Source organism: Stegostoma tigrinum, unplaced genomic scaffold (assembly GCF_030684315.1).
Source record: "Stegostoma tigrinum isolate sSteTig4 unplaced genomic scaffold, sSteTig4.hap1 scaffold_112, whole genome shotgun sequence".
NCBI classification, from domain to species: Eukaryota; Metazoa; Chordata; class Chondrichthyes; order Orectolobiformes; family Stegostomatidae; genus Stegostoma; species Stegostoma tigrinum.
This window is the reverse complement of record NW_026728063.1, coordinates 501,609-516,818: the sequence shown is the minus strand read 5'-3', so window position 1 is coordinate 516,818 and position 15,210 is coordinate 501,609. Positions and strand designations below refer to the sequence as shown.

Genomic DNA, 15,210 nt, shown 5'->3' with positions numbered 1-15,210 from the left:
GAATAGGGGATGGAATTTTTGCAGGAGGGTGGGTGGGAGGAGGTGTATTATAGGTAGCTGTGGGAGTCGGTGGGCTTGAAATGGACACCAGTTACAAACTGGTTGCCTGAGATAGACACTGAGAGGTCCAGGAAGGTGAGAGATGTGCTGGAGATGGCCCAGGTGAAGTGAAGGTTGGGGTGGAAGGTGTTGGTGAAGCGGATGAACTGTTCGAGCTCCTCTGGGGAGCAAGAGGCGGCGACGATACAGTCATCAATGTACCGGAGGAAGAGGTGGGGTTCGGGGCCTGTGTAGGTGCGGAAGAGGGGCTGTTCCACGTAACCTACAAAGAGGCAGGCATAGCTGGGGCCCATGCGGGTGCCGATGGCCACCCCCTTAGTCTGTATGAAGTGGGAGGAGTCAAAAGAGAAGTTGTTGAGGGTGAGGTCGAGTTCGGCTAGGCGGATGAGGGTGTCGGTGGAGGGGGACTGGTCGGGCCTGCGGGACAGGTAGAAGCGGAGGGCCTGGAGGCCATCTGCATGCGGAATGCAGGTGTATAGGGACTGGACGTCCATGGTGAAGATGAGGTGTTGGGGGCCAGGGAATTGGAAGTCCTGGAGGAGGTGGAGGGAGTGGGTGGTGTCACGGACGTAGGTAGGGTGTTCCTGGACCACAGGGAAGAAAATGGAGTCCAGATAGGTGGAGATGAGTTTGGTGGGGCAGGAACAGGCTGAGACGATGGGTCGACCAGGGCAGGCAGGTTTGTGGATGTTGGGAAGGAGATAGAAACGGGCCATGCGGGCTTGGGGAACAATGATGTTAGAGGCGGTGGGTGGGAGGTCCCCTGAGGTGATGAGGTCATGAACGGTGTTGGAGATGATGGTTTGATGCTCGGGTGTGGGGTCATGATCGAGGGGGCGGTAGGAGGTGGTGTCAGAGAGTTGGCGTCTGCCCTCGGCGATGTAGAGGTCAGTGCGCCATACTACCACTGCGCCACCGTTGTCTGCGGGTTTGATGGTGAGGTTGGGGTTGGAGCGGAGGGAGCGGAGGGCTGCCCGTTCTGCGGGGAAGAGGTTGGAGTGGGTGAGAGGGGTGGAGAGGTTGAGGCGGTTAATGTCTCGATGGCAGTTGGAGATGGAGAGGTCGAGGGAGGGTAAGAGGCCTGGGGGTGGTGTCCAGGAGTAGGACTTGTGTTGGAAGCGGGTGAAGGGGTCAGTGGAGGGAGGGTTAGGTTCCCGGTTGAAGAAGTAGGCGTGGAGGCGAAGACGGTGGGAAAACTGCTCTATGTCCAATCGTGACTGGTATTTGTTGATGTTTGGTTGTAGGGGAACAAAGGTGAGCCCCTGACTGAGGACTGACCATTCGTCCTCAGTCAGTGGGAGGTCTGGGGGGAAGGTGAACATGCGGCAGGGCCGGGTGTGGCTGTCTCCGCTGGGGTTGCTGGCTGTGGGCGGAGCGATGAGGTCGTCGGCCGTGGGCGGGGTTCCGTCGGCTTCGGCCGTGGGCGGGGTTCCGTCGGCCGTGGGCGGGGTTCTCTCGGCGTCGGCCGTGGGCGGGGTTCCGTCGGCCGTGGGCGGGGCTCCCTCGGCCTTGGGCGGGGTTCCGTCGGCGTCGGCCGTGGGCGGGGTTCCGTCGGCGGTTGGAGTGCGGGGAGGGCGGCTCCAGCTGCGGTGAGGGTGGTGTGTGAGGTGTATTACGTGGAAGTGGATGTGGTGACTGCGGCAGCGTTTCCGCAAGTTTTGTGGCCGGCGGAGGCGGATGTGACGTCATCGGTGGGGTCTCCGGCCGTGACTTCATGGTCAATGGCGGCGGGGCAGGTAGAGACTCGGGATTTGCGAGGCGCAGGAATCCTCTTGTGGGTGGCCGGGGCCCGTGAGTTGCTTGTACTTGGGATTTTTGGTGTCCAGTAAAGCTGAGTGGAACTGGGTGTTCAGACTGTGGATCCTGCGGAGGATAAAAAACAGCAGGGGTCCTTAGCAGGTCTGGGAGAGGGAGGCTCTGAGCTGGGGCTGGATTGCAGTGTGTGGAGGTGCCGGCGCATGGCTGCGAGAGTCTGTCTCAGGAGTCGCAGGGAGAAACGCTTCTGAAGGGTCTGAATATTCTGGGTGGAGAGGTGATGTCAGCCTGTCTGCTGTGTTCATCTCCCTTCCTCCTTCCCCCCCACCCTCGTCCTGCTCCTTCCCCCCCCCCCTCGTCCTGCTTCTTCCCCCCCCGTCCTGCTTCTTCCCCCCCCGTCCTGCTTCTTCCCCCCCCGTCCTGCTTCTTCCCCCCCCCGTCCTGCTTCTTCCCCCCCCCGTCCTGCTTCTTCCCCCCCCCCGTCCTGCTTCTTCCCCCCCCCCGTCCTGCTTCTTCCCCCCCCCCCGTCCTGCTCCTTCCCCCCCCCCGTCCTGCTCCTTCCCCCCCCCCGTCCTGCTCCTTCCCCCCCCCCGTCCTGCTCCTTCCCCCCCCCGTCCTGCTCCTTCCCCCCCCCCCGTCCTGCTCCTTCCCCCCCCCCCGTCCTGCTCCTTCCCCCCCCCCCGTCCTGCTCCTTCCCCCCCCCCCGTCCTGCTCCTTCCCCCCCCCGTCCTGCTCCTTCCCCCCCCCGTCCTGCTCCTTCCCCCCCCCGTCCTGCTCCTTCCCCCCTCCTCGTCCTGCTCCTTCCCCCCCCCTCGTCCCCCCTCGTCCTGCTCCTTCCCCCCCCCGTCCTGCTCCTTCCCCCCCCCGTCCTGCTCCTTCCCCCCCCCGTCCTGCTCCTTCCCCCCCCCCCCCGTCCTGCTCCTTCCCCCCCCCCGTCCTGCTCCTTCCCCCCCCCCGTCCTGCTCCTTCCCCCCCCCCCGTCCTGCTCCTTTCCCCCCCCCCGTCCTGCTCCTTTCCCCCCCCCCGTCCTGCTCCTTTCCCCCCCCTCGTCCTGCTCCTTCCCCCCTCCTCGTCCTGCTCCTTCCCCCCCCTCGTCCTGCTCCTTCCCCCCCCCGTCCTGCTCCTTCCCCCCCCCCGTCCTGCTCCTTCCCCCCCCCCCGTCCTGCTCCTTCCCCCCTCCTCGTCCTGCTCCTTCCCCCCCACTCGTCCCCCCTCGTCCTGCTCCTTCCCCCCCCCCGTCCTGCTCCTTCCCCCCCCCCGTCCTGCTCCTTCCCCCCCCCCGTCCTGCTCCTTCCCCCCCCCGTCCTGCTCCTTCCCCCCCCCCGTCCTGCTCCTCCCCCCCCCCCCGTCCTGCTCCTTCCCCCCCCCCCGTCCTGCTCCTTCCCCCCCCCCCGTCCTGCTCCTTTCCCCCCCCCCGTCCTGCTCCTTTCCCCCCCCCCGTCCTGCTCCTTTCCCCCCCCTCGTCCTGCTCCTTCCCCCCTCCTCGTCCTGCTCCTTCCCCCCTCGTCCCCTCGTCTGCTCCTTCCCCCCTCGTCCTGCTCCTTCCCCCCCCCCCGTCCTGCTCCTTCCCCCCCCCCCGTCCTGCTCCTTCCCCCCCCCCCTCGTCCTGCTCCTTTCCCCCCCCTCGTCCTGCTCCTTCCCCCCCCCTCGTCCTGCTCCTTTCCCCCCCCCTCGTCCTGCTCCTTTCCCCCCCCTCGTCCTGCTCCTTTCCCCCCCCCTCGTCCTGCTCCTTTCCCCCCCCTCGTCCTGCTCCTTTCCCCCCCCCTCGTCCTGCTCCTTTCCCCCCCCCTCGTCCTGCTCCTTTCCTCCCCCCTCGTCCTGCTCCTTTCCCCCCCCCCTCGTCCTGCTCCTTTCCCCCCCCCTCGTCCTGCTCCTTTCCCCCCCCTCGTCCTGCTCCTTTCCCCCCCCCTCGTCCTGCTCCTTTCCCCCCCCTCGTCCTGCTCCTTTCCCCCCCCCTCGTCCTGCTCCTTTCCCCCCCCCCGTCCTGCTCCTTTCCCCCCCCCTCGTCCTGCTCCTTTCCCCCCCCTCGTCCTGCTCCTTTCCCCCCCCTCGTCCTGCTCCTTTCCCCCCCCTCGTCCTGCTCCTTTCCCCCCCCCTCGTCCTGCTCCTTTCCCCCCCCCTCGTCCTGCTCCTTTTCCCCCCCCCCTCGTCCTGCTCCTTTCCCCCCCCCTCGTCCTGCTCCTTTCCCCCCCCCCTCGTCCTGCGTCCTGCTCCTTTCCCCCCCCCTCGTCCTGCTCCTTTCCCCCCCCCTCGTCCTGCTCCTTTCCCCCCCCCTCGTCCTGCTCCTTTCCCCCCACCTCGTCCTGCTCCTTTCCCCCCACCTCGTCCTGCTCCTTTCCCCCCACCTCGTCCTGCTCCTTTCCCCCCACCTCGTCCTGCTCCTTTCCCCCCACCTCGTCCTGCTCCTTTCCCCCCACCTCGTCCTGCTCCTTTCCCCCCACCTCGTCCTGCTCCTTTCCCCCCACCTCGTCCTGCTCCTTTCCCCCCACCTCGTCCTGCTCCTTTCCCCCCACCTCGTCCTGCTCCTTTCCCCCACCTCGTCCTGCTCCTTTCCCCCCACCTCGTCCTGCTCCTTTCCCCCCACCTCGTCCTGCTCCTTTCCCCCCACCTCGTCCTGCTCCTTTCCCCCCACCTCGTCCTGCTCCTTTCCCCCCACCTCGTCCTGCTCCTTTCCCCCCACCTCGTCCTGCTCCTTTCCCCCCACCTCGTCCTGCTCCTTTCCCCCCACCTCGTCCTGCTCCTTTCCCCCCACCTCGTCCTGCTCCTTTCCCCCCACCTCGTCCTGCTCCTTTCCCCCCACCTCGTCCTGCTCCTTTCCCCCCACCTCGTCCTGCTCCTTTCCCCCCACCTCGTCCTGCTCCTTTCCCCCCACCTCGTCCTGCTCCTTTCCCCCCACCTCGTCCTGCTCCTTTCCCCCCCCACCTCGTCCTGCTCCTTTCCCCCCACCTCGTCCTGCTCCTTTCCCCCCACCTCGTCCTGCTCCTTTCCCCCCACCTCGTCCTGCTCCTTTCCCCCCACCTCGTCCTGCTCCTTTCCCCCCACCTCGTCCTGCTCCTTTCCCCCCACCTCGTCCTGCTCCTTTCCCCCCACCTCGTCCTGCTCCTTTCCCCCCACCTCGTCCTGCTCCTTTCCCCCCACCTCGTCCTGCTCCTTTCCCCCCACCTCGTCCTGCTCCTTTCCCCCCACCTCGTCCTGCTCCTTTCCCCCCACCTCGTCCTGCTCCTTTCCCCCCACCTCGTCCTGCTCCTTTCCCCCCACCTCGTCCTGCTCCTTTCCCCCCACCTCGTCCTGCTCCTTTCCCCCCACCTCGTCCTGCTCCTTTCCCCCCACCTCGTCCTGCTCCTTTCCCCCCACCTCGTCCTGCTCCTTTCCCCCCACCTCGTCCTGCTCCTTTCCCCCCACCTCGTCCTGCTCCTTTCCCCCCACCTCGTCCTGCTCCTTTCCCCCCACCTCGTCCTGCTCCTTTCCCCCCACCTCGTCCTGCTCCTTTCCCCCCACCTCGTCCTGCTCCTTTCCCCCCACCTCGTCCTGCTCCTTTCCCCCCACCTCGTCCTGCTCCTTTCCCCACCTCGTCCTGCTCCTTTCCCCCCACCTCGTCCTGCTCCTTTCCCCCCACCTCGTCCTGCTCCTTTCCCCCCACCTCGTCCTGCTCCTTTCCCCCCACCTCGTCCTGCTCCTTTCCCCCCACCTCGTCCTGCTCCTTTCCCCCCACCTCGTCCTGCTCCTTTCCCCCCACCTCGTCCTGCTCCTTTCCCCCCACCTCGTCCTGCTCCTTTCCCCCCACCTCGTCCTGCTCCTTTCCCCCCACCTCGTCCTGCTCCTTTCCCCCACCTCGTCCTGCTCCTTTCCCCCCACCTCGTCCTGCTCCTTTCCCCCCACCTCGTCCTGCTCCTTTCCCCCCACCTCGTCCTGCTCCTTTCCCCCCACCTCGTCCTGCTCCTTTCCCCCCACCTCGTCCTGCTCCTTTCCCCCGCACCTCGTCCTGCTCCTTTCCCCCCACCTCGTCCTGCTCCTTTCCCCCACCTCGTCCTGCTCCTTTCCCCCCACCTCGTCCTGCTCCTTTCCCCCCACCTCGTCCTGCTCCTTTCCCCCCACCTCGTCCTGCTCCTTTCCCCCACCTCGTCTGCTCCTTTCCCCCCACCTCGTCCTCCAGCCATCCGTTCCTCCCAATTGGGCTTAGCCAGCAACATCCACATCCCGTGAATACAAAAAGAATCCTCCGGGCTACCTGTGCCAATTGGATTCACAGTTTATTGTAACATCTTTCTTACAAGATCCGATTACCTCTTGGTCTATAGACTGGATGCTCTCCTGGCCTGTATCTTCTGTCAGGGGATGTATGAATCTGAAACTGTCACAGCTGTGACGACTTTCCTTTGGTGTTGATATCTCTACCCAAACTGATTGCATATTTTGCCTGGGAGCCAGTTAGCTCAGTTGGCTGGTTTGTAATTCAGAGTGATACCAACAGCATGAAATCCTACACTGTCTGAAGTTAGTATGAAGGAGTCTCCTTCTCAACCTGTCTCCTCATCTGAGGTGTGGCAACCTTCAATTTAAACCACCTCCAGTTATCTCTCTGTCTACTGTGAGAGCAGTCCTGTGGTCCCGTCTGGGACTATAGTGACTTTGAATCTGCAAACCAAGATAATTTCTCACCAATGTATTGATCTCATCTTTGACTCAATACAAAAAACCAAAAAAAAAACCCAATGAGATGAATTTTGGATCAGTAATTATACATGGCATAATTGGACAAAAAATGCACTATTGTTAAAATAATTAGCAATTCAACCAGAAAGGCCACTAATGTGAATCCTGGATCTGTGTATCATTTGAAATGACTTAATTGTATAGTTTTAGTATTTGACCACAAGATGGAGAATTCTGTTGAGGTGATGTTGTAGCCAGAAGATAGAAAGATGATAGAAATGTTTGGAAAGATATGGGCCAAGCACAGGCAGGTGGAACTAGTTGAGTTTGGGATTGTGATCAGCATAGACTGGTTGGACCAAAGGATCTTTTTTCATGCTGTATGACTCTCTGAAACTCAAGCTTAATTGTTCGAAATTCACATTCAGACATATCTAACTTTTATCATAATCCTACAGAAAGATAGTGACTTTTTCCCTCAGAATTGCAGACTCTTTAATTTTACATCCTCAAAGACATTTAGCAGCGATAGCATGGATTATAGAGTGAGTTGAGGAGATTGGTTCATTATTCATTCTTAACTAAATTTGTTTTATTTTACATTTTTAGACAACATCAGGTGAAGATGTGCGTGATTTCAGCAAGGTGCTGAGAAATAAGTTCAGATCAAAGAAACACTTTGCCAAACATCCTCGCTTGAGTTATTTACTAGTACAAACAGTTCTAGAAGGCGAGAACCTTGAGAGGTAAGTTTATTGATGAGAGATTTACGAATGTATCAACGCCCATTTGGGAGTTGACAAATATTGCAGCATTATTCATTCTGCAGCTTTGCAGGAGAGTGAGGTTGTCCATTTGCGCATATGTCAGAAGTAGACAACACAAAAACAAGGTGGGCTTAACTGATATCATTGGACCTCTCAGCTGCAAAACAGTGTAGTTACGCAGAGAGTACATCTGCTGACGACTGGGCCCCCGCAGCCCTGACCCGCTGACAAGGACTGGCCCCCGCAGCCCTGTCCCGCTCACAGGGACTGGCCCCCGCAGTCCTCTGCCGCTCACAGGCACTGGCCCCCGCAGTCCTCTGCCGCTCACAGGGACTGTGCCCCCGCAGCCCTCTGCCGCTCACAGGGACTGTGCCCCCGCAGCCCTCTGCCGCTCACGGGGACTGTGCCCCCGCAGCCCTCTGCCGCTCACGGGGACTGTGCCCCCGCGGCCCTCTGCCGCTCACGGGGACTGTGCCCCCGCGGCCCTCTGCCGCTCACGGGGACTGTGCCCCCGCGGCCCTCTGCCGCTCACGGGGACTGTGCCCCCGCGGCCCTCTGCCGCTCACGGGGACGGTGCCCCCGCGGCCCTCTGCCGCTCACGGGGACGGTGCCCCCGCGGCCCTCTGCCGCTCACGGGGACGGTGCCCCCGCGGCCCTCTGCCGCTCACGGGGACGGTGCCCCCGCGGCCCTCTGCCGCTCACGGGGACGGTGCCCCCGCGGCCCTCTGCCGCTCACGGGGACGGTGCCCCCGCGGCCCTCTGCCGCTCGCGGGGACGGTGCCCCCGCGGCCCTCTGCCGCTCGCGGGGACGGTGCCCCCGCGGCCCTCTGCCGCTCGCGGGGACTGTGCCCCCGCGGCCCTCTGCCGCTCGCGGGGACTGTGCCCCCGCGGCCCTCTGCCGCTCGCGGGGACTGTGCCCCCGCCGGCCCGGCCCGCTCGCGGGGACTGTGCCCCCGCGGCCCTCTGCCGCTCGAGGGGACTGTGCCCCCGCGGCCCTCTGCCGCTCGCGGGGGCTGTGCCCCCGCGGCCCTCTGCCGCTCGCGGGGACTGTGCCCCCGCCGGCCCGGCCCGCTCGCGGGGACTGTGCCCCCGCCGGCCCGGCCCGCTCGCGGGGGACTGTGCCCCCGCCGGCCCGGCCCGCTCGCGGGGACTGTGCCCCCGCCGGCCCGGCCCGCTCGCGGGGACTGTGCCCCCGCCGGCCCGGCCCGCTCGCGGGGACTGTGCCCCCGCCGGCCCGGCGCGCTCGCGGGGACTGTGCCCCCGCCGGCCCGGCGCGCTCGCGGGGACTGTGCCCCCGCCGGCCCGGCGCGCTCGCGGGGACTGTGCCCCCGCCGGCCCGGCGCGCTCGCGGGGACTGTGCCCCCGCCGGCCCGGCGCGCTCGCGGGGACTGTGCCCCCGCCGGCCCGGCGCGCTCGCGGGGACTGTGCCCCCGCCGGCCCGTCGCGCTCGCGGGGACTGTGCCCCCTGCCGGCCCGTCGCGCTCGCGGGGACTGTGCCCCCGCCGGCCCGTCGCGCTCGCGGGGACTGTGCCCCCTGCCGGCCCGTCGCGCTCGCGGGGACTGTGCCCCCTGCCGGCCCGTCGCGCTCGCGGGGACTGTGCCCCCTGCCGGCCCGTCGCGCTCGCGGGGACTGTGCCCCCTGCCGGCCCGTCGCGCTCGCGGGGACTGTGCCCCCTGCCGGCCCGTCGCGCTCGCGGGGACTGTGCCCCCTGCCGGCCCGTCGCGCTCGCGGGGACTGTGCCCCCTGCCGGCCCGTCGCGCTCGCGGGGACTGTGCCCCCTGCCGGCCCGTCGCGCTCGCGGGGACTGTGCCCCCTGCCGGCCCGTCGCGCTCGCGGGGACTGTGCCCCCTGCCGGCCCGTCGCGCTCGCGGGGACTGTGCCCCCTGCCGGCCCGTCGCGCTCGCGGGGACTGTGCCCCCTGCCGGCCCGTCGCGCTCGCGGGGACTGTGCCCCCTGCCGGCCCGTCGCGCTCGCGGGGACTGTGCCCCCTGCCGGCCCGTCGCGCTCGCGGGGACTGTGCCCCCTGCCGGCCCGTCGCGCTCGCGGGGACTGTGCCCCCTGCCGGCCCGTCGCGCTCGCGGGGACTGTGCCCCCTGCCGGCCCGTCGCGCTCGCGGGGACTGTGCCCCCTGCCGGCCCGTCGCGCTCGCGGGGACTGTGCCCCCTGCCGGCCCGTCGCGCTCGCGGGGACTGTGCCCCCTGCCGGCCCGTCGCGCTCGCGGGGACTGTGCCCCCTGCCGGCCCGTCGCGCTCGCGGGGACTGTGCCCCCTGCCGGCCCGTCGCGCTCGCGGGGACTGTGCCCCCTGCCGGCCCGTCGCGCTCGCGGGGACTGTGCCCCCTGCCGGCCCGTCGCGCTCGCGGGGACTGTGCCCCCTGCCGGCCCGTCGCGCTCGCGGGGACTGTGCCCCCTGCCGGCCCGTCGCGCTCGCGGGGACTGTGCCCCCTGCCGGCCCGTCGCGCTCGCGGGGACTGTGCCCCCTGCCGGCCCGTCGCGCTCGCGGGGACTGTGCCCCCTGCCGGCCCGTCGCGCTCGCGGGGACTGTGCCCCCTGCCGGCCCGTCGCGCTCGCGGGGACTGTGCCCCCTGCCGGCCCGTCGCGCTCGCGGGGACTGTGCCCCCTGCCGGCCCGTCGCGCTCGCGGGGACTGTGCCCCCTGCCGGCCCGTCGCGCTCGCGGGGACTGTGCCCCCTGCCGGCCCGTCGCGCTCGCGGGGACTGTGCCCCCTGCCGGCCCGTCGCGCTCGCGGGGACTGTGCCCCCTGCCGGCCCGTCGCGCTCGCGGGGACTGTGCCCCCTGCCGGCCCGTCGCGCTCGCGGGGACTGTGCCCCCTGCCGGCCCGTCGCGCTCGCGGGGACTGTGCCCCCTGCCGGCCCGTCGCGCTCGCGGGGACTGTGCCCCCTGCCGGCCCGTCGCGCTCGCGGGGACTGTGCCCCCTGCCGGCCCGTCGCGCTCGCGGGGACTGTGCCCCCTGCCGGCCCGTCGCGCTCGCGGGGACTGTGCCCCCTGCCGGCCCGTCGCGCTCGCGGGGACTGTGCCCCCTGCCGGCCCGTCGCGCTCGCGGGGACTGTGCCCCCTGCCGGCCCGTCGCGCTCGCGGGGACTGTGCCCCCTGCCGGCCCGTCGCGCTCGCGGGGACTGTGCCCCCTGCCGGCCCGTCGCGCTCGCGGGGACTGTGCCCCCTGCCGGCCCGTCGCGCTCGCGGGGACTGTGCCCCCTGCCGGCCCGTCGCGCTCGCGGGGACTGTGCCCCCTGCCGGCCCGTCGCGCTCGCGGGGACTGTGCCCCCTGCCGTCCCGTCGCGCTCGCGGGGACTGTGCCCCCTGCCGTCCCGTCGCGCTCGCGGGGACTGTGCCCCCTGCCGTCCCGTCGCGCTCGCGGGGACTGTGCCCCCTGCCGGCCCGTCGCGCTCGCGGGGACTGTGCCCCCTGCCGGCCCGTCGCGCTCGCGGGGACTGTGCCCCCTGCCGGCCCGTCGCGCTCGCGGGGACTGTGCCCCCTGCCGGCCCGTCGCGCTCGCAACCACCCCACCCTCCTCCTTCTCCCCCCCCCGACTCTCTTCCTCCATCGCCCCCCCCACAGTCCTCCTCCTTTCCCCACCACCCTTCTCCACACCCTTCTTTGCCCCCACCCTCCACCTCCCCCCTCCCCACCCTCCTCTTCCTCCCCCCGACCCCCCTCCTCCTTCCACCCCCAGCTCCCCTCCTCCTTTCACCCCTTAATCCCCTCCTCCTTCCACCCCTTAATCCCCTCCTCCTTCCACCCCGGACCCCCCCCCTCCTCCTTCCACCCCGGACCCCCCTCCTTCCACCCCTTAATCCCCTCCTCCTTCCACCCCGGACCCCCCCCCTCCTCCTTCCACCCCGGACCCCCCCCCTCCTCCTTCCACCCCGGACCCCCCCCCTCCTCCTTCCACCCCGGACCCCCCCCCTCCTCCTTCCACCCCGGACCCCCCTCCTCCTTCCACCCCGGACCCCCCTCCTCCTTCCACCCCGGACCCCCCTCCTCCTTCCACCCCGGACCCCCCTCCTCCTTCCACCCCGGACCCCCCTCCTCCTTCCACCCCGGACCCCCCTCCTCCTCATTCCACCCCCACCGTCCTCCTTCCCCCCCAACCCTCCTCTTGCTCCTCCTTTGTTATCACGGAGTAGGAGGAGGGTGGGGTGGATGGAGGAGGAGTGGGCTGCGGGGCAATGGAGGAGTTGTGGATGAGGAGGAGAGATAAGGGGTACTGCAGTTGCTGGAGAATCCACGTGAACAAAGTGTGGAGCTGGATGAACACAGCAGGCCAAGCAGCATCTCAGGAGCAAAAAGCTGACGTTTCGGGCCTAGACCCTTCATCAGAGATGGGGATGGGGAGAGGGAACTGGAATAAATAGGGAGAGAGGGAGAGGCGGACCAAAGATGGAGAGGAAACAAGATGGGTAGAGAGGAGAGTATAGGTGACGTCGGAGAGGATAGGTCAGTCCAGTGAAGATGGATAGGTCAAGGAGGCAGGATGAGGTAGAGGTAGGAAATGGAGGTGTGGCTTGAGGTGGGACAGAGGGATGGGTGAGAGGAAGAACAGGTTTGGGATGCAGTGGGGGGAGGGGAGGAGCTGTGCTGGTTTTGGGATGCAGTGGGGGGAGGGGACGAGCTGAGCTGGTTTTGGGATGCAGTGGGGGGAGGGGATGAGCTGAGCTGGTTTTGGGATGCAGTGGGGGGAGGGGACGAGCTGAGCTGGTTTTGGGATGCAGTGGGGGGAGGGGACGAGCTGAGCTGGTTTTGGGATGCAGTGGGGGAAGGGGAGATTTTGAAGCTTGCTTTCTCTCCATCTTCGGTCCGCCTCCCCCTCTCTCCCTACTTATTCCAGTTCCCCCACCCCATCCCCGTCTGTGACAGAGGGTCTGGGCCCGGAACGTCAGCTTTTTGCTCCTGAGATGCTGCTTGGCCTGTTGTGTTCATCCAGCTCCACACTTTGTTAAACTGGATTCTCCAGCATCTGCAGATCTCTCCCCTTCCTCCTCCTCCCCCCAACCACCCTCCTCCTCATGCTCCTCCTTACCTGCGCCCCCTCCTCCTCCACTCCCCCCACCCTCTCCCTCCTCCTCCACTACCCCCACCCTCCTCCTTCTCCTCCTCCTCCTCCACTCCACCCACCCTCCTCCTCCATTCCCCCCACCCACCCTCCTCCTCCATTCCCCCCACCCACCCTCCTCCATTCCCCCCACCCACCCTCCTCCTCCATTCCCCCCACCATCCTCCTCCTCCTCAACTCCCCCCACCCTCCTCCCCCTCTCACCCCTACCCTCCACCTCCCCTCTCACCCCCACCCTCATCCTCCTCCTTCACCCCCACCCTCATCCTCCTCCTTCCCTCTCCTCCTCCTCCTCCTCCTCCTCCTCCCCCCCCCAAAACCCCTCTCGTCGTCCTTTCCCCCCCAACCCCCCCTCCTGCTTTCACCCCACCCTTCCTTCTCCTTTCCCCCCCTACCTTTACCCCTACTCCTCATTTCCCCCCACCCGCCACCGCCGCCTCCTCCCTCACCCCCCTGCTCCTTTGCCCACCCTCCTCCTCACAGCCCGTTGCCCCCTCCGTCCTCACCCGCACACAGCCACTTGCCCCTGCAGTACTTAGCAACTGACAGCGACTTGCCTCCTCTGTCAATACCCGCTCCCAGCCTCTTGCCCCTGCTGTCCTGACCTCTTCACAGCCTCTTGCCCTCTCCGTACTGACCCGCTCACAGCGACTTGCGCCCTCTGTCTGGACCCGCTGACAGCGACTGGCCCCCGCAGCCCTGACCCGCTGACAGGGACTGGCCCCCGCAGCCCTGACCCGTGCACCAGGACTGGCCCCCGCAGCCCTGACCCGTGCACCAGGACTGGCCCCCGCAGCCCTGACCCGTGCACCAGGACTGGCCCCCTGCAGTCCTGACCCGCGCTCAGCGATTTGCCGCCTGCACTCCTGTCCTGCTGACAGGTACTGGCCGCCGCAGCCCTGACCTGATCACAGGGACTGGCCCGTGCACCCCTGACCCGCTCACGGGGGCCGTCCCCCATGGCCTGACCCGCTCACGGGGGCCGTCCCCCGCGGCCCTGACTCGCTCACGGGGGCCGTCCCCCGCGGCCCTGACCCGCTCACGGGGGCCGTCCCCCGCGGCCCTGACCCGCTCACGGGGGCCGTCCCCCGCGGCCCTGACCCGCTCACGGGGGCCGTCCCCCGCGGCCCTGACCCGCTCACGGGGGCCGTCCCCCGCGGCCCTGACCCGCTCACGGGGACCGGCTCCCCCGCACCCCTGCCCCGCGGACAGCTATTTGCCACCGCAGCCCTGACCCGCTCTCAGGTACTGTCCGCCGCAGCCCCCTCCCGCCCATTGGGGCCCGGCCCCCGCGGCCCCGTCCCGCCCACTGGGGCCCGGCCCCCGCGGCCCCGTCCCGCCCACTGGGGCCCGGCCCCCGCGGCCCCGTCCCGCCCACTGGGGCCCGGCCCCCGCGGCCCCGTCCCGCCCACTGGGGCCCGGCCCCCGCGGCCCCGTCCCGCCCACTGGGGCCCGGCCCCCGCGGCCCCGTCCCGCCCACTGGGGCCCGGCCCCCGCGGCCCCGTCCCGCCCACTGGGGCCCGGCCCGGCCCCCGCGGCCCCGTCCCGCCCACTGGGGCCCGGCCCCCGCGGCCCCGTCCCGCCCACTGGGGCCCGGCCCGGCCCCCGCGGCCCCGTCCCGCCCACTGGGGCCCGGCCCGGCCCCCGCGGCCCCGTCCCGCCCACTGGGGCCCGGCCCGGCCCCCGCGGCCCCGTCCCGCCCACTGGGGCCCGGCCCGGCCCCCGCGGCCCCGTCCCGCCCACTGGGGCCCGGCCCGGCCCCCGCGGCCCCGTCCCGCCCACTGGGGCCCGGCCCGGCCCCCGCGGCCCCCGTCCCGCCCACTGGGGCCCGGCCCGGCCCCCGCGGCCCCGTCCCGCCCACTGGGGCCCGGCCCGGCCCCCGCGGCCCCGTCCCGCCCACTGGGGCCCGGCCCGGCCCCCGCGGCCCCGTCCCGCCCACTGGGGCCCGGCCCGGCCCCCGCGGCCCCGTCCCGCCCACTGGGGCCCGGCCCGGCCCCCGCGGCCGCGTCCCGCCCACTGGGGCCCGGCCCGGCCCCCGCGGCCCCGTCCCGCCCACTGGGGCCCGGCCCGGCCCCCGCGGCCCCGTCCCGCCCACTGGGGCCCGGCCCGGCCCCCGCGGCCCCGTCCCGCCCACTGGGGCCCGGCCCGGCCCCCGCGGCCCCGTCCCGCCCACTGGGGCCCGGCCCGGCCCCCGCGGCCCCGTCCCGCCCACTGGGGCCCGGCCCGGCCCCCGCGGCCCCGTCCCGCCCACTGGGGCCCGGCCCGGCCCCCGCGGCCCCGTCCCGCCCACTGGGGCCCGGCCCGGCCCCCGCGGCCCCGTCCCGCCCACTGGGGCCCGGCCCGGCCCCCGCGGCCCCGTCCCGCCCACTGGGGCCCGGCCCGGCCCCCGCGGCCCCGTCCCGCCCACTGGGGCCCGGACCGGCCCCCGCGGCCCCGTCCCGCCCACTGGGGCCCGGACCGGCCCCCGCGGCCCCGTCCCGCCCACTGGGGCCCGGACCGGCCCCCGCGGCCCCGTCCCGCCCACTGGGGCCCGGACCGGCCCCCGCGGCCCCGTCCCGCCCACTGGGGCCCGGACCGGCCCCCGCGGCCCCGTCCCGCCCACTGGGGCCCGGACCGGCCCCCGCGGCCCCGTCCCGCCCACTGGGGCCCGGACCGGCCCCCGCGGCCCCGTCCCGCCCACTGGGGCCCGGACCGGCCCCCGCGGCCCCGTCCCGCCCACTGGGGCCCGGACCGGCCCCCGCGGCCCCGTCCCGCCCACTGGGGCCCGGACCGGCCCCCGCGGCCCCGTCCCGCCCACTGGGGCCCGGACCGGCCCCCGCGGCCCCCGTCCCGCCCACTGGGGCCCGGACCGGCCCCCGCGGCCCCGTCCCGCCCACTGGGGCCCGGACCGGCCCCCGCGGCCC

General features: G+C 70.2%; 1 protein-coding gene across 2 annotated transcripts in view; it reads left to right on the top strand.

Moving 5' to 3' along the window:
* Window positions 1-1,682: 1,682 nt before the first annotated feature.
* The window catches only part of LOC132207624 (utrophin-like), a 51,914-nt gene continuing 38,386 nt past the window's right edge, over window positions 1,683-15,210 (top strand). For both annotated transcript variants that reach the window (XM_059643566.1, XM_059643565.1), the window contains exons 1-2: window positions 1,683-1,796; window positions 7,078-7,214. In XM_059643566.1, the coding sequence (XP_059499549.1) occupies window positions 1,782-1,796; window positions 7,078-7,214 (152 nt within the window). In that variant the 5' untranslated portion in view covers window positions 1,683-1,781. The remainder of the gene's footprint in view (window positions 1,797-7,077; window positions 7,215-15,210) is intronic.